This window comes from Chionomys nivalis, chromosome 2 (assembly GCF_950005125.1).
Source record: "Chionomys nivalis chromosome 2, mChiNiv1.1, whole genome shotgun sequence".
NCBI classification, from domain to species: domain Eukaryota; kingdom Metazoa; phylum Chordata; class Mammalia; order Rodentia; family Cricetidae; genus Chionomys; species Chionomys nivalis.
In genome coordinates this window covers 42266576-42290342 of record NC_080087.1, presented here as the reverse complement: position 1 = coordinate 42290342, position 23767 = coordinate 42266576, and the positions used below count along the sequence as shown (strand labels likewise).

The window sequence follows — 23767 nt, the reverse complement described above, 5'->3', positions numbered from 1 at the left end:
GTTTGGGTTATTTATAGGAGATACTGGGCAATTTCATTAAAAACCGTTCTGAAGCAATGTTGATGTAAAGTATGGAGTTCAGCCGTTAGATAACAGAAACCTTTTTCTGATCTACAAAAGTGGTCAAGATAAGGTTTTAAGAAGTAAAATTATGATCTTTGCTGAAGCATGTACATGTAAAACTTTCACACAAGAACAAAAAACCTAGAGGCGTAGGGCCTTAGAGATTTTACATTAAATCTTTGGTAAATCCAGCATAGTAGGACAAACATTTGGAGTTTTGGTTGTTAAACATTAGGTTTTAGAAATCCATTTATCCTTGGCTTTCCTCAAATGCTTTCTAGTTTGGGGTTTGTAATGTTTCCCATGCTGAAAAAAAAAATGCATTTAAAATCTGTACTCCAATAACTAAAGACAGGAAGCAGGAAGTTAGAATGAACCTTAGCTTCTGGTGTCATGTTGAAGTAGAATCTATAGTAAGGCAAGTTCAAAAGTTAGCTACACTTTAAAATTCTAGAAAAAAAGTAGAACAGATGTTTATTTAATGTCCCGTTAACAACTTTTAAGTACATTGTCTAGTGGAGTGAATCACATTTGGGGATTCTTGGTTGGTAGTATGAACTTTCTCATGCTTTGGGTTGCACTCCTACAGAATGGGAGTTCATTGAACTGGTAAAATAAAGAACATTTAAAGTATGTCTAACCTCTCAAAATGATATTTTTCTCATCTGCATCTTCCTGTCTTAAACTTAAAGTCATAACATTACTAGCAGGAAGTAAGAATGTTTAAGGATTTTCTAGAATTTACAATTCCTGTGTAGATTTTGACTTTTTGATACATGACAATGTTTTCAGATATTCTAAACCTTATATATTAGTGATAAGTGAGTGTTCATTAATAATGTAATTATTGCTTTGAAATTAAATCTTCTCCATTATCCTGGCTACAATATCCTCTCCTAATTACAAGACATTATTCTTCTTGAGCTTCCTCACTACTCTCCATCTTAAAAAATAAATTATGTATAAAGATTCTTGATACATATATTTTAATTTCCAAGAGTAGTGTTTCTTTGGGTTTGATGTATTTGCTTGACATCCATCTAATGTTGACATCAGAATAATGTTTTGTGGTACAAAGAAAATTGACTCAGTTACCATTCTCTTCTGACTATATTAGAAGCAATGCTCCTAGTCCTACCCTGAGTAGCCAGGAAAACAGGCCACACATTATTTCTACCATCTGTGGCTCTGCCCATAATGAAAAGCAGTCTTTACATGAGTCCTACCATGTCTCCTGCACAGTGACTCAATGGCGGAACTGACTGATTGTGTTCCTGTGATATCTCTAGATCAATGTTGGAGAGTGCCAACAGGAAGTCTAATACTGAGCTGCACAATTGGCCTATCACTGATTAAAACCCATTGAATCAGCCAAGATTTCTTGAGTTGACATTTATATCTTCCCCAGTCTAAGTCCATCTTATGTTCCCAAGTCAGTTTTATAGTGTTTCATTTTGAAAAATCTAAGTCATAATTATAAAACTATAATGAAGTTGTAATAGCTTTGAATTTTGGTGACTTTTGATCTGTTCCACTTAAGAATTTCCTTTCTTCGGGCTGGAGGTCTGTCTAAGCACTGCCATTCTTCCAGTCTCAGAAAATCCCCGGGCATCATTCTTTCTGAGGGGTCAAATGAAAAACACAAGCCACACCTATAGATGCAGTGACAAACCCTGTAATACCAGATGTACTGTCTCACCCAGTACATTGTAGTAGCCTAGTAGAATGGTTTGGATATAGAGTGATTATGTTGCTGTACTATGGAAGCAAGGATTTAACATATGCTAGATGAGCTCTACTACTGAGTTACATAATCAGCCCTTGACTTATGATACAAAGTCATACTGTATTTTAGCCTTGTTTTGAACTTTCTATGTAATTCAGATAGGCCTCCATCTCATGTTCCTCCTGCTGCAAGCTCTCTGTGTTGCGATTATACTCATATGCCACACATCCTGGAAATATTAGTGCTAATAAACATAATGATAACTACAGACTACGTTAATTAGAAAGAATTCCATTTCTAGCCTTTCTGAGTACTCAGAAAAAGAAGATATCATTTTTATTTATTTCAGAAAAAAAAGGTTTTGAAAAACTCAAGAAATTCAAGATACTAGCTCAGATTTTTCGACTACACCTTAACTCTTAACTCCACATCCTCAGCTTGCAATATAAGTTCTGAAGTGCCTACTATCGTGACAGCCAGACTCTTTTTTCAAATGTCATTTATGGGGAGAGTAAAGTTTAGCTTTCTGTTCAAATACTGAAATGCCACTGGTATCATTTTCTCATTTACTTGTCAACATTTTTTAATCAAATGCTCATTATTTTTTTAGCAATTAAGCTTCTTGCATTGACCTGAATACATAAAGGCCCTGTCAGAAACAAAGTTTTTATGTTAATAACAGCTTTTGTATGACACAGCTGCCCTTGTTGTTTTGAAAAATGGCATGACCAATAATGGGGTCCTTACATATGAACTTTAGAAGGCTTGCTAAGGCAGGTGAATAAATATACTAATATAAACATTTTTGTCACTATTCTCATGTAGGAATTTAACTATGAAAGATTTCCTTAGATTTGGACATTTATATAGTTTAAAGTTCTAAGCTGATTTGACTTACTTTTTGCTGGGAATTATGTAAAATGTAAAAAATGTTTTGTGGTTTTCTACCTTATGTTGTGCTCTCAAGACTTCTTTAATGTGTCAGAAGTCATAATTTTGAGCTCAACTTACAAAATGCACAGGAATGAAATAACCGGTTATTATGCATGAAGCAAATCATACTCAGAAATTGCTACTGTAACTAAAATAGATTCTCCAAGAGATCTACAGATTTTCTGTTTTACAGACAAGAATTTATAATTTGTAGATAAAACACTGAAAATATTGAACTTCCACACAGAGACTCTTTAAATTTCACCCCTTACCACCAATTGCTAAGGCTCAAGGAGTATCTTCGAAATAGCAGAATGGATGTAAGAGCTGAGAGGCTGGGTAGAAACGCTATGAAATGGTCTCTTAGGACACAACAGCAGCTGTGCTTACTTGTACAAGACCTCCTAGGATCAAGCCAGACAAATAACAGCATAGATAAGGTAAAAGATTTCCTACCCACACCTTAGCGAGGGGCTATTCACAGCTCATATTTGCTGGGGAAAAGAGTATCATTCCTAAGTTTAGAATGGCAGAATTTCCATGTTTTGTAATTGGCCCCAAACTCAGGCACATATGCACAAATACATAGCACTAAACTTGATTTATTGAGTTACTTTTAAAAAGGGGAAAAAGAAAGATTTCTTAGTAGACGATATAAAATAGTGGAGTACTTTCGATTCTATTGCCCAACTTTTTGGTCATACTATTCATTTATTAAATACATTTTTCTCTATTATTTTTAAACAAAACAGAAGTATTTTTTTAACTTTTCATTAATTCTTTATGGGTTTTACATCATGCATCCTGATTCGTTCATCCACCTATCCCTTTGCATCTACCTATCGATCCTGAAACCTTCCCCACTCCCCACCCCCCTAAAAAAAAGAATAAAAATAAAAGTTAAAAGAAAAGAAAAAAAGAAAAAATCTTACCATGAAAGCTTCAGTGTGGCACCAAGAGTCACACAGTGTAGTCTTTAGTCCATACATCTTTACTTGCAAGTGTTCACTGCAATGAGTCATTGGTCTGGCTCCAGCCCTCTGACTTCTGATGGGGTCTCACTGAGACTCCTCTTGGACATCCTGTTGTTGCCTGTGTCATGGAGCTCTTGTAGCTTTGGGTCTTCAGGATTGGTCCCTTCATGTGCTCCAGCAAATGATAGATGGGGGAGATGTTAGGGTAGGACAACTCATAGCCCAGGTTCTGAGTCTGGGTGGTAGCTGTGTTGGTCAGTCTGCCAGCTCTCCCTCATCTTCATCACTAAGGCGAGATCTCAGTACTGTACCAGTCAGCTCACAAGAAGCAAGGAAATGGGTCAACTCACTGACACCTACACCACCAGGACCAGCTCTACTGTGTTGTCCAGGCAAGGTTCAGGGACCACTCTCCTGAGTGTTGCTGCTAAGGAGGGGAGGCCCAGTTCTCCCCCTCCATGCACCCTAGGCCAGCTTTCCTGCCTGTTGCGGGTGGCAAGAGGCAAAAGGGGGAGAGGACCGCTTTCCTTCACCCTTACTAGCACATGGGAGATAAGAGGTGGGGCCAGACCCCCCAACTCACATCCTTGGGCAGACTAGCATTCCCCCACCCCATCACCACCTCAGTCAACAGGATCAGCTCTACTTGTCTGCCATGTGGTGGTGTGGGCAAGGGAAAGTTTCCCTCTCTTGCCCCTCACCAGGCAAGTGAAAAGTTGACCCTTCTCCTCACTAACAAAGCACTTGGGAGAGCAGAAGTAAGTTTGCTATATTTAAATATCTGTTTTTCATCCCTTTCTCTTCAAGTTCATCACTTACAAGGCAGGAACATTGCCTTTAGCACAGAATAGACCCTTGATCATATTTTAATGCTATTTAATTAGTTATCTGTTTATTTGATAAAAATAAATTTTGATTAATAAATTTTGATAAATAAAAACAATATAAAAACTATTGGAAGTTCCTATGCTAGTGGGGAAAATAGGCAATAAAAGATACAATGCAAGAATAATTCCAAGAAAGAAAAGGGGGACTTCTTAACTGAAAGCCTAAAGATGCTCTAAAACTAAATAAAAAAGAAGTCTACCCAATTTTACCTTACATAACTCCAGAAGCTAAAGCTAAAATCTATTTCTATGTTACTATTCCTCAGCAGTATAAAATATGATGTGTATTATGAATGGATGTATGAAGACTTAGAAAGACCACAAAAAATTAAAATGGCGCTTGTTACCTGTAGGAAAAGGAGAAAGTAATTTAAAATATAAAGGAAACATTATTAAATTTCAAAATTTTAATTTAAAAATTAATTTAGGCAAATGCAATCTAAAGAAGATTTAAAGATTTGGGGGTACATATAATGATGTCATGACATCATTCCATTTGTGTTTTGATATGTATACTATTTTCTTGCCTTAAACAAAAAGATGAAAGTAGCTAAAAATAGGTCACATAAAAATTTCAGGAAGGAAAATGTATCAGTACTTCATTTGTTGAAGAAAAATCCTACATTTATGATTAATGAAAGAAAAATCATAATATTTAGATATGTGACTATCAATGGAATATTTGGAAGTATTTCTTAAGTATAAGTGGAATTTTATTCATGTCTATAGAGTGTTAACTTTCCATTACAACACATACCTTAGAAAACCAGCTTGTAAAGAGGAAATGCTTATTTTGGCTTGTAGTTTTGGAGGCTTTGCTCCATAATTACTTGTTTCCATGCTTTTGAAGCTGTGTTATGGTAACCTGTCACAGTAGGGTGTAAGTGGTAGTGGTGGAGTAAACCTGCTTACACCATAGTCAGCATGCAGCAAGAAAAAGAAGCAACCAGTGTCTCTTCACGGCATGTTCACAATGACAAGAAGTCCCCCACTAGGACTCAATTCTTTAATTTCTCCCACTTTCCACTAGGACTAACTTGGACACTAAGCCTTCAATACCATTTTATTTCAGACCTTATCTACAGAATATGCTACTATCCAGTCCATTCTATTTTGTCAATTTCAAAAATTGACAAAGTTCCTCAGATTTCCATCATGATTTAATTCATTTTTTTTCTAGAGCTGTTCGTCAGTTGAGTTCTGAAGAAGTGCATAGTTCAAAAGAAGGTTCACAAGTTAACTCATTACAGATTAGCAAATGCTCAAGTTCATATGAACTTTCCAAAGCATTCACCTGATCTAAGTGGATTCATTTTGTTCTCTAAAGAAACTATAACTATTAAGCAAATGTTTCCTGAATTCATTTTGATAGAAGAATTTTTAACTGGAAGATTAAAACTGGAAAATAATGTAGAAATGCCCATACATTCTAAGAGAAAAATGACCTTCAAACAAGAAGTGTATCCAGTTAAAATATTAATTAATATAAAAGTACAAAAAGAAGCACACTGGACTTAAAATCATTCACCTATTCTTAAGGAAGTGATGAAGGGTGTATTCTGCATAATAAAAGAAGAACCAAGATAAGAGAAAGATGTAAGAAATGTTGAACAGAAATTACTCTTGACACTTATTTTAAAAACGGCAAGATAGATTGTACTTGAACAACTGCAGGAGGGCAAAGAAACTTCAGTTGAACTGACATCAACTCCAAGTTAAATAGACCTGGAAGGCTATTCAGTTCTTGATTAAAGGCCTAAATAGTGTTGTCCACTTTATAATGGGAAGACAAATTGAACTCAGCACCACTTAGACAAAGGGTAGGAGATTATAAATGATAGAGTGAACAAATAGAAAAGCACTAGAAAATAGTCCAAAAGGAGATGAGCCCATGAGATCAGCCCGTCTGTTTTTGCCACTTCCCAATTATCCACAGCAGTTTATTGTTCTCAGGAAGGATGAACTAGAAGAGCCACAATCACATTTCAAAGGTTTTGTTCTCAAAGTCTTTGAAAATTACCGCTTAGAAGTAGGAAATTTACACCCGAAAAGTAATGGGGGAAGAATTATAACTGTAAAATTTCTTTTTTTTTATTAAAAAAAAAATTTCCGCCTCCTCCCCGCCTCCCATTTCCCTCCCCCTCCTCCCGCCCCTCTCCCCCTCCCCCCACTGCTCTTCTCCTCCCTCTCCAGTCCCAGGAGCAGTCAGGGTTCCCTGCCCTGTGGAAAGTCCAAGGTCCTCCCCCCTCCATCCAGATCTAGGAAGGTGAACATCCAAACTGTCTAGGCTCCCACAAAGCCAGAACCTGAAGTAGGATCAAAACCCCGTGCCATTGTCCTTGGCCTCTCGTCAGCTCTCATTGTCCACCATGTTCAGAGAGTCCGGTTTTATCCCATGTTTTTTCAGTCACAGTCCAGCTGGCCTTGGTGAGCTCCCAATAGATCGGCCCCACTGTCTCAGTGGGTGGGTGCACCCCTCGTGGTCCTGACTTCGTTGTACATGTTCTCCCTCCTTCTGCTCCTCATTAGGACCTTGGCAGCTCAGTCCGGTGCTCCAGTGTGGGTCTCTGTCTCTATCTCCAGCCATTGATAGATGAAGGTTCTATGGTGATATGCAAGATATTCATCAGTATGGCTGTAGGATAGGTTCATTTCAGGTTCCCTATCCTCAGGTGCCCAAGGAACTAACTGGGGACAATGCCTTGGGCACCTGGTCGCCACTCTAAGTTCAAGTATCTTGCCAACCCTTTGGTGGCTCCTTTAACTAAGATATGAGTTTCCCTGCTCCCCTATCCAACCTTCCTTTATCCCCAATCACCCCGTTTCCCCCAATTCCCCTCATCCTCTCTTTCACACTTTTCTCTCCCTATCTCCCCTTACCCCCATCCCACCCCATCCCCAAGAACCTGGAAGCAACCTAGATGTCCTTCAATGGAAGAATGGATGAAGAAAGTGTGGAATATATACACATTAGAGTACTACTCTGCAGTAAAAAACAATGACTTCTCGAATTTTGCATGCAAATGGATGGAAATAGAAAATACTATCCTGAGTGAGGTAACCCAGACCCAAAAAGAAGATCATGGGATGTACTCACTCATAATTGGTTTCTAGCCATGGATAGGGGGCCACTGAGTCTATAATTTGTGGTCCTAAAGAAGCTAAACAAGAGGGCAAACCCAAGGAAAAACATATAGTTATCCTCCTGGCTATGGGAAATAACTGTAAAATTTCTAAAGTTAAACCTCTAGGGAAAGATAGGTCAGAGCCTGTCAAAACAGTGTCCTATCTAGATATCAATGTAAATGAGAAAATAATTAAGGTCATCTTGGACAGGTACAAGAAATCGGGCATCTTACTTAAGAGACAAGCAATGATGGTCAGCGATGTGCCATATCAAGTTCTGCTTCAGGGAACGTTTTAGAAGAGGGGCAGAAAGATTGTAAGAGCCAGAGAAGCAGGGATTCTGCTGGGAGGTTTTAATAAGAGAAGCTACAAACATAAAGTCTCACCAGCGTGATTGCCAAAACATAAGATGAACAGGGACAACGCCAACTCACATACGACGCCAAAGTATATGAAAGAAATCCACAGGGTCTCAACCCTACCTAAAGAATTACAGGCAAAAGGGTAGCTGGGAAAGAGGAAGGAGATCTCCAGGAAAGCACACCAATTGGTTGTCAAGTGCTATGTTGTTTGGCTAGGCGTGGCCCCCATAGTTTTGTATGTTTGAATGTTTAGCCCATAGGGGGTATCACTATTAGGAGGTGTGGCCTTGTTGAAGTAGGTGTGGCCTTGTTGAAGTAGGTGTGGCCTTGTTGAAGTAGGTGTGGCCTTGTTGAAGTAGGTGTGGCCTTGTTGGAGGAAGTGTGACACTGTGGAGGTGGGCTTTGAAATCTCATATGCTTGAACTATGTCCACTGTGAGACACAGTTGCTTGTTTCTGCGCCTGAGGATCAAAATGTACAACTCTTAGCTCCTTCTCTAGTATCATGTCTGCCTTCACGTTGTCATTCTTCCCTCCAAGAAGATAATGAATAAAACCTATAAACTGTAAACCAGCCCCAATTAAATATTTCCCTTTTTTATTTATATTTTTATGACAGGGTCTCTTTGTGATGTTTTCCTTTATAAGAGATGCTGTAGTCATGGTGTTTCTTTACAGCAATGGAAACCCTAAGACAGATGCTAAATGGTCAACCCTGAAAACATACAAACAGTAACACTGTATGTTGAGGAGGTTATATTTAAGAATATATATGTAAATACATGAAGATAAATTCATGTAATAACAAATAATGGATAAAGAGGCCATGAATTTGGAAGAAAAAAGGGATGGGGTGTATTATAGAGTTTGTAAGGAAGAAAGACAAAGGAAAACTGTTACAGTTGTAATCTCAAATATTAAAACAAGAAAATTCATGTATAGACCATCCTACTGGTTCAAAATAATAATACATATATACATTAAAAAGTGATATGGAAAATGAGAGAACCTGAAGACAGGGCTATTCCTTATCATAGTCCCCTGGCAAAAGAGCTCATATATGAAAATACAATGGAATTATTATAAGTGGGATATCATGGAGAAATTAATTTTAATTAGTCTTTACAATTCTATTGAATAGCTTAAAAGAACTATTAAGCACTCTTGTCCACTGCTCTTCTGAAGATGCAGGCTGGTCCCTACCTCTTGTTCTTCTTCCTCTTTCTCTCTATTTCTTTTTCTCTCTTCCCTCCCCTTTATCTTCTCTCAATAAACTCTCCGCTTTAAAAAAAAAAAGAACTATTAAGCAATAGGCAGACTTTTATAAAGTTTTATATATATATAAAACTTTATTTTTGAAATTATAATATAGTTATAACATTTCTCCCTTTCCTTTCTTCACTCCAAAATCTCTCATATATGCCCACCTTCTCTACTTGAAATTCATGGCCTCTTTTTTCACTGTTATTGAATGTGCATATGTATATACATATTCATAAATATAACATGATTTGTGCATATAATGTTGTCTTTGTGTATATTTTGAAGGATGAATATTTGACACTGTACAATAGATAGACTTTTGAATATGTGATGGGATTAACAAAAGAAAGAAAACAGTGTAATCCCAAAATATATGAAGATTAAACACACATGTTCAAAAATTCATAAATAAACACTATATATATCATTAAATATTTAAAGTCAATAAAAGTAAAAACAAAATTTATAAAAATATATGGGATGCAGGAAAATTACTACTTCTATGAAAATTTATGGCACTGAATGCTATGAAGAAAGATATTTTTATTTAGCATATCATTAAAGGAAAAATAAATTAATTCCAAAATAAGAAGAAAGGTTTTTTAAATTAGAAGATAAACCAATTATGTTAAAAATAAAAAATCTGCAAAGAAAAACAATACAGTGAAATTATGGCTCTTTGAAAAGTAATCAGTATCTATATAGTATATGTGTATGTGTGTGATACGTGTCTGTGTATATAAAAGAATGAGAGAGAGAACAAATGCTCATACCAAAAATGAACAGGAATATTAGTATAATTCACCTATGAACAACAGTGAGGCCATCATGCAATGTTATTAATAATTCTGAATCCATAAATTCAATTGCCAAGATAAACTCATAAAATGATAAAGAACATCAGTAGTCCTATATCTGTTAAAGAAAATTAAAGCAATAACAGCATTTCAAGACAAGAAATGCCAAGTTCAAATGGGATTGATAGTGAATTAATCCAAATATTCAAGGAAGAATGTATACCAATTAACTTTCACCTCTTACAGAAGGTAAAATCAGAGACTACACATTCCTCTCTCATTTTGCAATGCTAGCTAACATCATCTTAATTCCAAATTCAAAGACATTGAAAGATAGCACTACCATGTCAACAAAGCTGCAAAGATCCGTAATGAAATATTGACAAATCAATTCTAATAATAAGTAAAAATATTTATATACCATGATCAAGAGTAAATTATCTTAATAGTATAATGCTGATTCAATATTTAAAATAAAGCATCATATCAGTATGCTTATTGAGAAAGATTCCTACCAGAATCAAGACTGAAGAATAAAAGCATATCTTTCCAAGATCCATTTCAGGGAAACTTAGGTAGGAAGCGCTTGCCATGGCTCAAGATAAGTTAGGTCGCCCTAACTTATCAATGTGTAGTTTTCTGACACAAAGAAGGGGTGGGGTGGGTGAGGCTAAGTCCTGGATAATGTGTTCAGCAATCTCTAGATCTTTAATATATCTACTTTCTACTTAAGTTGATCCTTACAATCTGACCAATATTCCTAAAGTATCCCGGGTTCCTTCAGCCGTAGATGACCAGTTATGTCCATCCTTCAAACCATCCAGCTAAATCTCACTCTGTGTCCATCACACATCTAGAGCATATTTTTACAAGGTTGAAAAAGCAAAATTACATTATACCAGAAAAAAAAGACGATGATATTCAACAATCATTCGTGATTTAAATCAGTTAAAAATGTTAGAAATAGTGTGGGTCTCCACTAGATAGAGTGTATCTAAAAATGCCTACGGCTGACATCTTTTTATCAGTGAGAGAGAGATTAGAGCCCTCCCCCAAAGATCAGACAGAAGCCATGGTCATCTGCTCATTCATGCTTACAACATGAAAAACACACACCTCTCAAAAGGGATAAAAGTTAGTTTATTATGAGTGACTGTGGACTGGAACTATAGGTTTAGATTACCATGTTCCATTTTCCAACACAGTAACATTTTCATGAAGTTTCTATTGTAACAGAGTAAAGAAAGTCATATAGATCAAGATCTATCACAAATACATTAGTAGGTTGTAGTGCAAATCTTAATTTACATTAATAATAAAAACCTGGAGTCAGATATTAGGGGGTGAAAGCTGAAAGATCAGAAAAGCAGAGCAGCTAGTTACTAGTTCTTACCTCTACAAAATCTGTATCTCTTCCCTACAAGTCCTCAGATTGAATGCCCAGACTGATCGGCCTTCTGTACAAAATCTCAGTCTGAATGCTGAGCTCATGTCTCCTCCTGCCTTATATTCCTCTGTCTTCCCAACTACATCACTTCTTGTCTCCACTTCCCTACTGGGATTAAAGATGTGAGCCATCACCGCTTGATTTTGTTTGTCTTTTAGACTGGATTAATCTCATGTATCCCAGGGTGGCTTTGAACTCAAAGAAATCTCTCTGCCTCTGTTTCTGTGAGTGCTGGGATTTAAGTTGTGTGTCACCATTGCCTGGCCTCTATGGGTAACCAGTGTGTCTAGCTCCATACTCTGATAGTCAGGCAAACTTCGTTTGTTCAAGCACAAACAAAATATCACCACAGTAGATATATCAGGTAGACAAGTTACAGCAAGGAAGAAAAAATCTACAAATCTTTGCTGTAGGCATTGGACACTATCTGGATAAATTTCTTAGTTTTTGGGTTGGTGAAAACTAGAAGCTCTGTTAAAACATTCCAAAAAAACTTCTTAAATAGTCACAAGGATGATGGGTAATATACAGAGCAGTCAGTAGATGGCTAATAAAGTGGTTAAAGGTAGCTCAAGATAATTTGTAATAAGCTGTGTACCTATAGCACTCCAACTCTCTGCAATCGTTGTAGTTCTACGGCAACGGCACTGTGAATTCAGCTACTTCTAGGAACTTCACACTTCTCAGCATCACAGTAGAGCTTCTAGTTAAGTTGTTATAAGGATCAATATGTAATAAAGCTATGCAGAGTGGGAAGGCAGCAATAACACTGTCTTTGTTCACAGATGACATGATTATCTTTATATAAAATCAAGAAAAGGTGATCAAAAATTCTAAAACTATATAGCTATAAAATGCCTGCCAGAACGTACATAAGAATCACTTAATTTCCTACATATCAACAAACAAACAAAATTTAAAGTTAAAAGCAAAGTGCAATTGACAGTAGTACCATAATAAGCTGTAAAAAAATGTAAAAATGTGTATACAAAATAAATATAAGGAAAACTACAAAATTGGTGGAGACCCAGAGAACTAAATAAATAGAAATATAAATTATGTCCATTGATATGAATATTCAAGAAATTTTGGTGTTAGTTCTACCTAACATAATCCACAAATTCTATGTTCTCAGCATTCTATTTGTCATTTGGTGGGTATTAACAAATTAATTCTAAAATTTATCCTGAGAGGCAAAATATTCAGAAAAGGCCATACATTACTTAAGAAAAATAACAGAATTTGAAGACTAACTCATTCTGAATTCAGAATTTATTAAAATGTTACACTAAATACAGTATAGTATTAATGAAAGAATATGTTGACAAATCAGTGGAACACAATAGACATCTTAAAATAGACTTGGATAAGTATGGACATTTGATGTTTGACAAAGTAATAGAGAATATGAAATGATAAGAACAGCCATTTTTGGCAAGTGGAGACAGAACAAGTGGGCATTCACATGTAATATAACAAAAAAATGTAGAAAAATGGCAACACTAAATACTGATAAGGATGTAGAGCAGCGAGAATCGACATTCAATACTCAAGAGATTTCAAAATAACACAGCCACCTGAAAGACAGTGCGGTAGTTTCTTGCAAAGGTACATACGCCTTTACCATACAAGCCAGCCATAATGTTCTCCATTATTTACACAAATAGTTGAAATCTTTTGTCTACATTAACCTTGCACAAAGAATAGTTATAACGACTTTATTCATAATTTTCAAAACTCTAAATCAGTCAAGAAATCCTTCAGTGGAGCGAATAAATAAAGTAACTGTGATTTACGCAGACAATGAAAGAGCCATTCAATATTAAACACCAGCTACCAGGTCATGAAAGAGGAATAACATAAATGTGTATTACTAATTGAAAGAAGCAAATCTGAAAAGCCCACATTCAGTGCGATCGCACTGATGCTGAAATCTTCAAGAAGTGAAACCAAGCAGCCTCCATTCGTTAGGAAGGGGACAGGGATGATATGTGAGACACAGAGAAATGCCAAGGCAAGGAAATGAGTCTCTGTGATACTGGGATGGCAGGTTCATGTCACAGCTCATTATCAAAGGCCAGAGACTATGCATCAAGAGTGAACACAATGAAAAATATGGACTTTGCATGATAATAATGTTCAATATAGGTTCACAGACTTCAACAAATCTAACATTCCAGCCTAGGATGTTCATAGGAGGAAGATTATGCGTTTGAGAAGGGAGAAGTACACTTTAAGCTCAATTTTTCTCTGAACCTAAAACTACTTCAAAAACATAAAGTATGTTTTTTTATGGGAAGGAATTATTAACTCCTGGAAGAAATGTTATATAAGAAAGAAATTGCTCTCATAATTCACAACTCAGCTCAGTCATAAAAATATTTATATGGCCATAAATTTTATACTATTGATTTAATCAAATTTTAGAGAAAATTATGCAGAATTGTCAAAAATAGAGAAGTCCATGACTTAAGCATTCTCATTTACACCCTCTAGAGGAATATATGGGTAAATAGTTTAATGATGGTATAATAATGCAAATATGGCATAATATGTATAAAATGAAAATGGATACCTTAAGAGACAATTGCAAGCAAATGCAAATGATTATTTTTCAATAGAATACCAGGATATGGCAGAAACTATGGATAAATAATGCTATTTTGGTTATTAATTTTATGGAAAGTATGATTTTTAAGCTATATGTAAATAGTGGGCAATAAAATAGGTAATGCAAAAAACAAAGAAGTGGAATGTAGTGCCTGTCAATCATGCCGTTTGGTTCTGATAATCCTTACCTATCAGACTTTAGCATTATAGGTTGAACTGTGTCTTTCAAATTTATATGTCGAAATCCCAACTCATTTTACCACCAAACATGAGTTGATTTGGAAAAATAGTAATTAAGTGTAACCAGTTAAGACTATTTTAGTCCATGGAATTTTAAGTGAATATGAATGAATTGCTTGTATAAAGGGAGTATTTGGACACAGCTCAGAAGACAGATATTCTGAGAAATCAGAGCGGAGATCATGGCTACACTTTGGGAGCTGAAAGAGTGCCGAACTCTACCACTATGTCATCAACGGCTTGGTCAAATACTGTCTCTTGTTGCTCAGAGGAAACCATCTTGACTGGACCTTGAGGGTAGACCTTGAGCCACTGGACCAACATGATGATGAATCTCTTAGTTTCTGAAGCCATGCTGTTTACAATACTGTGCAATAGCAGGCCTCAAGGAAGAGTGAAGGCAGTATACTAGAAAGAAGAACGAGGCCAGCATGAGGTCTCAATTTGGTAAAGTGCTTGCCATATTTGATTCCTAGAATCTACACAAAAACGGAAGGGAGATTGTCTGGCCAGTCTGTTGAACCTAACCCCCTACCTCAGAAAAAACACTTTTAACTGAGCAGCAGGGGGATCAAAGGTACCATCCAAATATATTGCATTTGTATTTAAAAAAAATTAAGATTGTCTTTTAATACCACAATACTAGGAAAGAAAGGGTTTCGCCAGTGAGATAGTGCAACAGGTAAAGATGCATGCTTCCTAGAATGGTAAGGTGGGTTTGACCCTGGAAGATCACATCCTGGAAGGTGAGAATTGACTCCTACAAGTTGTCCTCTGACTTCCTCATCCACACGCCCACACACGTGTGCACACGCACAGCACATACACACACAAATACACAAATAAGTAAAGAAATAAGTACAGATAAAAGTTTCTAGACTAGTATCTTTCTTATGGATAGGTTTTGTTCTGTTTCTTTATTGCCAACATGTTAGCGCTTACTGAGTGAAGTGAGATATTCATGTTTTGGCTTCCTAGAGGCCTTCATCTGTTGTGTCCATTGTTTTTTATAGTTTAGCTATGTTTTAATGGTGTATAGGTGATCGCAAGTCTCTTCTCTCCTCCTTTTATATCAGTATTTAGGACATAAACTAATAAATTAATTCTGCTGATTACAGGAGTTCTGCTGCACATAGACTCTGCTTACCTCAATGCCTTAATGTAGTTCCTTCGGAAATTGTGGATACCTATTGCATTGGGGTGCTGAGAGCTTTCAAGGGAGAGGGATCTCGCAGGAGTCCTGACAGTCCCATGCTTAATGAAATAGCCAACAACAAGATTCTCAGCATCAGTGGTCTGGGCCCTCATTCCTATCTGAACATAAAGATCACCCAGAGAAACTCATTCATAATAATTTACAAACTTGTTTAGTTTTATTGGAGAAATAAGTCTTGTCCCCCAAAAGATGAGGAGTAATAATACAAATATCCAATATTTCAGTTTCATAAAATCCTCTCTACCATCCTTGCAGATGGTGCCTCATGATTTCCTGTGAGAGAAGTAGGTCTACTAAGTTTCCAGCCTAATTGAATTAAATAACACTAGCTATTAGAGACTAGGCTGGTTATTTCTGGACTATGTAGACCTGGTTGCCATCACTTTAAAATGGTTAATTGCCATTTTAAGCCATTTTCTTTGTCCTCCTCTTGACTGATGATCCTTGTAGTTTTCTTGGGTAACTATATATTAAATGAAGAATGCTGAAATAGAAGCAGAAAACATTATTTTTTCCTCTTATAGCAGACCCTGAAAACCTACCCAGATTCTGGTTCAAATTCTGGTTCTGATGCAACAAGAACAAAAACATGACAGATTTCCACTTTCTGTGAATCAAGAACTCATCTGAAGCCGCTATCGTTCCCTAAATGATCTATTTTACAAATGGAAGTAGCTAGTCAGCGCTGGTGGTGCACGTCTTTAATCTCAGCACTTGGAGAAAAAGACAGGTGGATCTCTGTACATTCTAAATCGGGTCTGGTGCATACATCCAACACCAGGCCAGCCAGAGCTACACGGTGAGGAGTTGTTTCCAAACAAAACAGAAGTGGCTTGCCAGCCATATTATAAAATATAGAAGTTTCACTCAAAGTTAACTGCCACCCCCCCCCCCGGAAAGGACTGGTGTATATAAACCTTCTGTCTTTCATAACCATGCATTTCCTAATTAACAGTTATTGTCTCCCTCTCCAGGCAGGAATAGCAAAAGGGAAGAGTTAGTGGGACAGGAAATGTATACAGGCGCCAATAATATGTTTGGAGGATTACTAAACTGACTTGCTCACAGTAAATTGGTGGACATTTCAGGACCATGGTCCTGCCTTAAGTATCTCAGCAGCAGGCACACGACTATCGGTTTACCTGCTTTTCTTTTTTCATAACTTTTTTTTCTTCAAAATATGGACATGCAAGGGTCAACAGATTCAGCTGCTGTTGCCCTGCTAACATAACTTCATTTCTTCTTGGAAAGCCTAGGGAAACAGCCACAGTCATTCTCTCATTATGGACCATGAATTTCTCCAATGTTCTTTACTTTGGACCCATCTCCTTTTTTTTTTTTTTTTTTTTTTTTTTTAGAGGGATATATTTAATATGACTCAGTTACAAATTTTCCTTAAGACAGAGATTTTCTGCATGGTGCTGGTTGTAAAAGGAGATGCTCATTCATTTTCTGACCACTCAGACCTGAATAATCACACAGAAACTATATTACTATCAACACTGTTTGGCCAATGACTTAGGCATATTCCTAGCTAGCTCTTACATCTTTAACTAATCCATTTCTATTAATAGGTATATCACCATAAGGCTGTGGCTTACTGGTAAAGTTCAAGCATCCTTCTCCTTCAGCAGCTACATAGAGTTTCCTTGACTCTGTTTACTCTCTCTGTCTCTGTTCAGATTTCCTGTCTGGCTTTACTCTGATAAGCCATTGACCAAAACAGCTTTCTTCTGTAGCAAAATACTTGCCTCCCCAAAACATCATCATTTTGTTGGTTTGGCCACTTAGCAGGTAGCTTCGGCTGCATGCTTTATTTTGAGACTTAGTAAGTCTGAGCCTGTTGCCTGCTCTGTGTCTCCAAGTTTTCGAGAAACTCTTGAAGCTTTTCTTCATAACCTTGGGGAGAAAAGATACCCTCTGCCATCTTTCTCTGGTCCCCACATGGAAGACAGTGACACCACATCAGTTTTCTCGGTGTACTCCTCCATTCAGTGTGTGAGTTCTTCAGCTGTATCTTAATCCTTAGTATTTTCTGTGTGATCCGGTAGCTCACAGTCACAAAACAAAGATAAAATTGTCTATACAGGTTTTGCCTAGGCAGTTAAGCACCTCACTCTGGAGTGGGAGTAGTTCGGTCCTATTACCCCGTAAATCCATACCACTTACATTGACGTAATATAGTTCTCACACTGGAAAGTATTTGATGCATTTCCTGTATCTTTTTTTCTGTTTGTTTGCCATTGACATCTTCTTGTCAGTGTGTACCATCAATCAATTAAATTCTGTACCATCTAATTCATTTAAAGAACTGAGATTTTTATATCTCTATCCTGTAAGAATTTGCTGATATTTTTTAAGAGATGTTATGAGCAAATTCACAAAAGAGGTTAACAAGATTGGAGAGAATGATCAATACTTCTACATGTCCCCTCTATACTCAAAGACTAGGTGTTTTATTCAGCAAGCTGTATTTTAATATAAAGGACATGAGCGTCTTTGTGTTTTGATATCTGCAGCATCCTGGAGCCAATTCCCTGTGGACAGACTGGACCAATTTTAGTAGAAAGGGAAAACCAAGTAATAGTGTGTTGTACTACGGACAGTTCTTTAGGTAAATGCAGTCAAATTGAAATTAAGTTTGGAACACTAAAATGTGTGAAAAATAAATATTTAGAGAGAAAAAAGTTAATCAGATCTATAATAGCACTAATTTTATCCAATTATATAGTTTAAATCTCTGGTGTTATAAAATTTCAAGTCTCAAAAAGGACTTCAATACAAAAATATGGCAGTTATGTATTGGTAGATATTTTGATAATTTTTCTAAAACAATAATTTAACTGTTAGTATTATGTTCAGTCAAACCTTAAAAGTATAATCTCTATGCACATAAATACTTTAATTGTTTCTTTGAGTGCCTATAATATGTACTAGAAGGTGGTGAGGGACCTATATTTTCAAACAAGAAACACAAATAAGTCCATCCTAAGTAAATTAATATTTTCAGTTTTTTCTCATCCTTACAAATTATCTTCTTGCAGGAAACAGACCTTATCCTGACATTTAATATTTCAATGCACCGATCTTGGTGGATGGAGAATGGACCAGGATGTATGGTGACATCTGTGACGCCTGCCCCCGACTGGGCCCCAGAAGACCATCGATACATCACTGTCTCAGGGTGTTTTCTGGAGTACCAGTACATAGAAGTGGCTCATAGTTCCCTCCAGATCATCCTCGCAGTAAGTGTTGAGAGCTAACCACTCTGGTGCTTCGGGGCAAACTCATTTCTGAGCAAACTCAGTATAGATGGACTCTATGTTAAATGTGTGTGGGTTTTAGCTTTTCTAATTAATGACATTTCTAATAGGAATTTTCTGGGTTAAATCAAATCTTTCCAAACCTGTATGTACTGCTTTTCATCAGCAACTGACAAAGAGCCTTTGATATCAACCAGCATGTGAAGATGTGATTATCTTCATTTGTGGTAGAATTTTCTAAAGATTATAAAGGGACCATTGAAAGGTTTTCATGTCTCAGTGTCTTCCTACCTAAGAAGAAAGATTTCGATATGTATTTTTTATATCTTTATGTTTCTTTTGGCTGAACTGTTAGCACAAATCCTTTCTTCTTTTTGCCTGGTATCTTTATTCCCGCCCCCCCCTCCATTTCACAGGTCTTTCACATTTTATACTCCCTCCTTTTCCAGAACAATTCATACTTTCTACAGCATCTACCGCTAGACTTTTCATGCTTCAATATTTCAATTGTGACAATAAAATCCCTCGTTTTATCAGAAGGAAATAAAGTAACTAAACATCAAATTAGTGTCAAAAATGCTTACATTAGCTGGGTGGTGGTGGCGCACACCTTTAAGCCCAGCACTCAGGAGGCAGAGGCAGACGGATCTCTGGGAGTTCGAGGCCAGCCTCATCTACAAGAGCTAGTTCTAGGATAGGCACCAAAGCTACAGAGAGACCCTGTCTCGAAAAACCAAAAAAAAAAAAAAAAATGCTTACATTATACAAACAAATTATTTGCATGATTAGAACAAAGATACAAATAAAAATAATTTTTCCTGAAGAGACTTGGGAAACCTAACTCTGTAATTCTGTGAGATTTAGAAAGTTTCCAGTTTTGTTATCCATGAACTCGGGTGTTTATGTGAGCTCCTAAAACCAATATAGAGAGAGCTGTATAATCAATATGCACAACCTTAAATTTGCTACCAGCAAATAAAATTAGTTTTTCAGTTTTCTTTAGCTAATTTCTTAGAGGGTAATGTTAACTCACAATTGAATTATAAGAAACAATAAGTTGTATGTAAAATGGTATCAATGTCTCTAGATTTAAGAAAATTTTTATATCATGATATGAGATATTTCAGCTGAGTGTGGTGGTACATGCCTTTATTCCTAGCCCTCAGGAGACAGAGGTAGGTGAATCTCTGTGAATTCAAGGCCAGCCTCTGTGAATTCTTGGACAGCCAGGTCCAAATAGAGACACCCTGTCCCAAAAACAAACAAATAAAAAACCCAAGAAAAACCAAGAAAACAAAAAACAAAGCAAAACAAAAAGATATTGTGGTAGATGATAGATAGATGATAGATAGATAGATAGATAGATAGATAGATAGATAGATAGATAGATAGATAGATAGATGATAGATAGATGATAGATAGATAGATAGATAGATAGATAGATAGATAGATAGATAGAGATAGATAGATATAGGCTATTAGGAATGCATTGTGCTAGTAAACATTTCATAAGCCTCTATAAAGAACACTTTTAAAATATATGTATTCTTAACCAGAGATTGTAGAATGTGGCTGTAGTTTGCATACTTGGGAGGTTGACACAGGATCTTTGAGTTCAAAGAAACTCTGGACTATGTCCATTAACAATATCTCAAAAATCAAACACAAAACCAATCAAAAACACTTTCTGTGTATGTCAGCTTGTGTTTCTGTTGGAAGCTCTAGGTTTCACATAAGAAACAAGGCTATTGGAGCCACCTTGAACCCAGTGGTCATAGATTTCCATGCCTAAGATCAAAAGAGACATGGAGGATCACATTGGCATGCCCGTGATTAGAAGGAAGGGTTCATTGTTACAACTCACTGTCTCCTCGTCCCAAAGAAAGACCTACAAATCTTTGCAGAGAAGCCTAGCTTCCTAAAAATGTAAACTATGTTCTTCCTTGAAGTAATACCATTTTTTGTTGTTGTTGTTGTTGTTGTTTTTATCTCGAACTCAGATGAGCTCTTTCCTCTCTTCGAATTATAGAACCAGTCGCTAAATACACTGCACTCTCTGAGCAATAAAGTATCTTTTCTGACAAAATATGGAAAACGCATGAGATGGGACGTATAATTCAGCTATTGAATCACTGAATTTTAGGAGATCAAAGAGACAGAATAAAGAAAGGGAAAGTGGGAGACAGACTAAATATAGGAGAGGAGTATCCATTGCTTCCCTGAGAATAAGCATAGATTTTTCAAGAGTTCATTGGCCACCTCTTCTTTCCTTTTTAGGTGTCTTTGTGGTTTTAATCATAAAATGTCAACTGTGATAGCACTAAGGCATGGGTACTTAGATTGCAGCTAGATTTCATTAAAGTTAGAAGTTATCCAGTAGTCACTCTGGCAGGCATCGTATATTAAACAGTTTTGTCTAAGACACATCACAAAGGACATTTGATTTGCAGGAATCCTGGCTTTCAAGGGTCCTGTCCTCAGAGACAAACCAGGTCAACAGAGGCAGAAAGTGAAGTCAAGCAGATAATGTTCTGGTTAGCAGAAGCATGGAGTGCTCATCCCCTCATTTCTCTACCAAAGACACAGTTTTGGCGAAGGAAGTCTTTTGTGATGGTTTCAAATTTGAAACTTTTTATCCTAACACCCAGGAGGCAGAGGCAGGCAGATCTCTGAATTCAGGGCAAGCCTGGTCTACAAGAGCTGGTTCCAGGACAGGCTCCAAAGCTACAGAGAAATGTCTTAAAAAACAAAACAAAGAACAAACAAACAAAAAGAAAATATTATTTAAGAAATTAAAATAATAATAAATGATTCATTTAAAATTTACTGGTACTACTAAAAATGCTGTAAGATAAATAACAAAATAAATATTTAAGAGCTCCATCATGCTGTAGCAATCTGAGGTGACTAAATTTAAGGGTTTAAGGATGCCCCAAATTAATTTCTTCCTCCACATGAGAATCCCTAAAGTAATATGTATGACATATTTTGAGATGAATGACCATTGAAAAACACTGGAAATCAGCAAGTGAGTCATGGCAACCTTGTCATATTTAGTAATCTGTGACAACATAGAAGGCAGGGAGAATTAAAGAAGGAAAGGAAAGAAAGAAGGAAGGAGAGAAGAAAGAAGGGAGGAAGGAAGGAAAGAAGGAAGGAAGGAAGGAAGGAAGGAAGGAAGGAAGGAAGGAAGGAAGGAAGGAAAAAGAATGTTCCACTTACACTCAATGGGTCGAGAAGTTAAAGATCCCCTTTGTGTAATTAAGAATAAAAGAGAGTCCTGACAACTGTCTGTGCAGACTGGCCCCTTTCGCTACTGTAATACACTGTGCGGACACTGGCCTCTCTAGCTACTCTAACACACTGTGCAGATTCTGGTCCCTTTAGCTACTCTACTATAACACACTGTACAGGTACTGGCCCCTCTAGCCACTGTAACGACTTTCTTTTTTTTTTTTCCTTTTTTTTTTTAAATTTATTTTATTTTGTTTATTGGGAAGTAGAGAAAATCTGGCTTATGATGACTTTCATAGCACTTTATTTATCAAAGTCTATCAAGGCAGCTTTGTAAGAGAAAAGTAAAATACTTCTGGAATTGATAGATATATAAAATACCTTTACACAGACACATTAGAGATGGGGGTTAAACAAACACACCTTCTATGCAAAACAACTTATCATTTTAACTGAACTTACAATTTGACAAACTTCCACCTATGTCTCAATGACATATGAGATATAATTTATGTGCATGGATGTTTATATATGATCATTTTTAGAAAGATATTATAATTTGTGTTGTGTGTCTATAAACTACAGCTACAGTTTGATTAAACCCCATGTAAGATTTTTGCATGCAGGGAGTTTCCACAGAACTAAATTGGAATATAGATGCATATGTTAGGAATATATACTATTCAAAGAAAAATTTATTACATAATAAAGCCAACCTTTAACAACACAGCTCAGTACACACAGTACACCAGTTCACACAGTGCACATAGTCCACAGTGCACAGTACACACAGTACATGGTACACACGGTACATGGTAGACACAGTGCACGGTACACACAGTACACGGTACACACAGTGCATAGTATACACAGTACCCAGTACACACAGTGCACACAGTATGCAGTATACACAGTGCACAGTACACACAGTGCACAATACACACAGTGCACAGTACATACAGTGCACAGTATACACAGTGCATAGTACACACAGTGCACAGTACACACAGAGCACAGAACGTACACTGCATAGTACACACAGTACCAAGTACACACAGTGCACAGTAACACAATGCACAGTACACAGTGTTCAGTACATACAATACACAGAATATTCAATACATAGTACACACAGTACACAGTACACACAGTGCACAGTACACAGTATACAGAGTGCAGAGTACACAGAGTACACAGTATACATAATACACACAGTTCATGGTACCACAGTACACAGTATACACAGTGTACAGTACACGCAGTGCACACTATACACAGTACACAGTATACACATTCCACACAGTACATGCAGTGCACACTATACACAGTACACAGTATACACAGTCCACACAGTACACAGTATACACAGTACACAGTATACACAGTACACACAGTACATGCAGTGCACACTATACACAGTACACAGTGTACACAGTGCACAGTACAGGTAGTGCACACTATACACAGTACACAGTATACACAGTACACGCAGTGCACACTATACACAGTACACAGTATACACAGTACACACAGTACACAGTGCACAGTACACGCAGTGCACACTATACACAGTACACAGTATACACAGTACACACAGTACACAGTGCACAGTATACACTGTACACAC

The 23767-nt window shown here is 36.8% G+C and overlaps 1 protein-coding gene across 4 annotated transcripts in view; it reads left to right on the top strand.

The window, feature by feature from the left end:
- Positions 1–23767, top strand: part of Nkain2 (sodium/potassium transporting ATPase interacting 2) — a 1052194-nt gene that overhangs the window by 827387 nt on the left and 201040 nt on the right. For all 4 annotated transcript variants that reach the window (XM_057761725.1, XM_057761729.1, XM_057761726.1 and 1 more), the window contains one exon: positions 18688–18888. In XM_057761725.1, coding sequence (XP_057617708.1) covers positions 18688–18888 — 201 coding nt within the window. The remainder of the gene's footprint in view (positions 1–18687; positions 18889–23767) is intronic.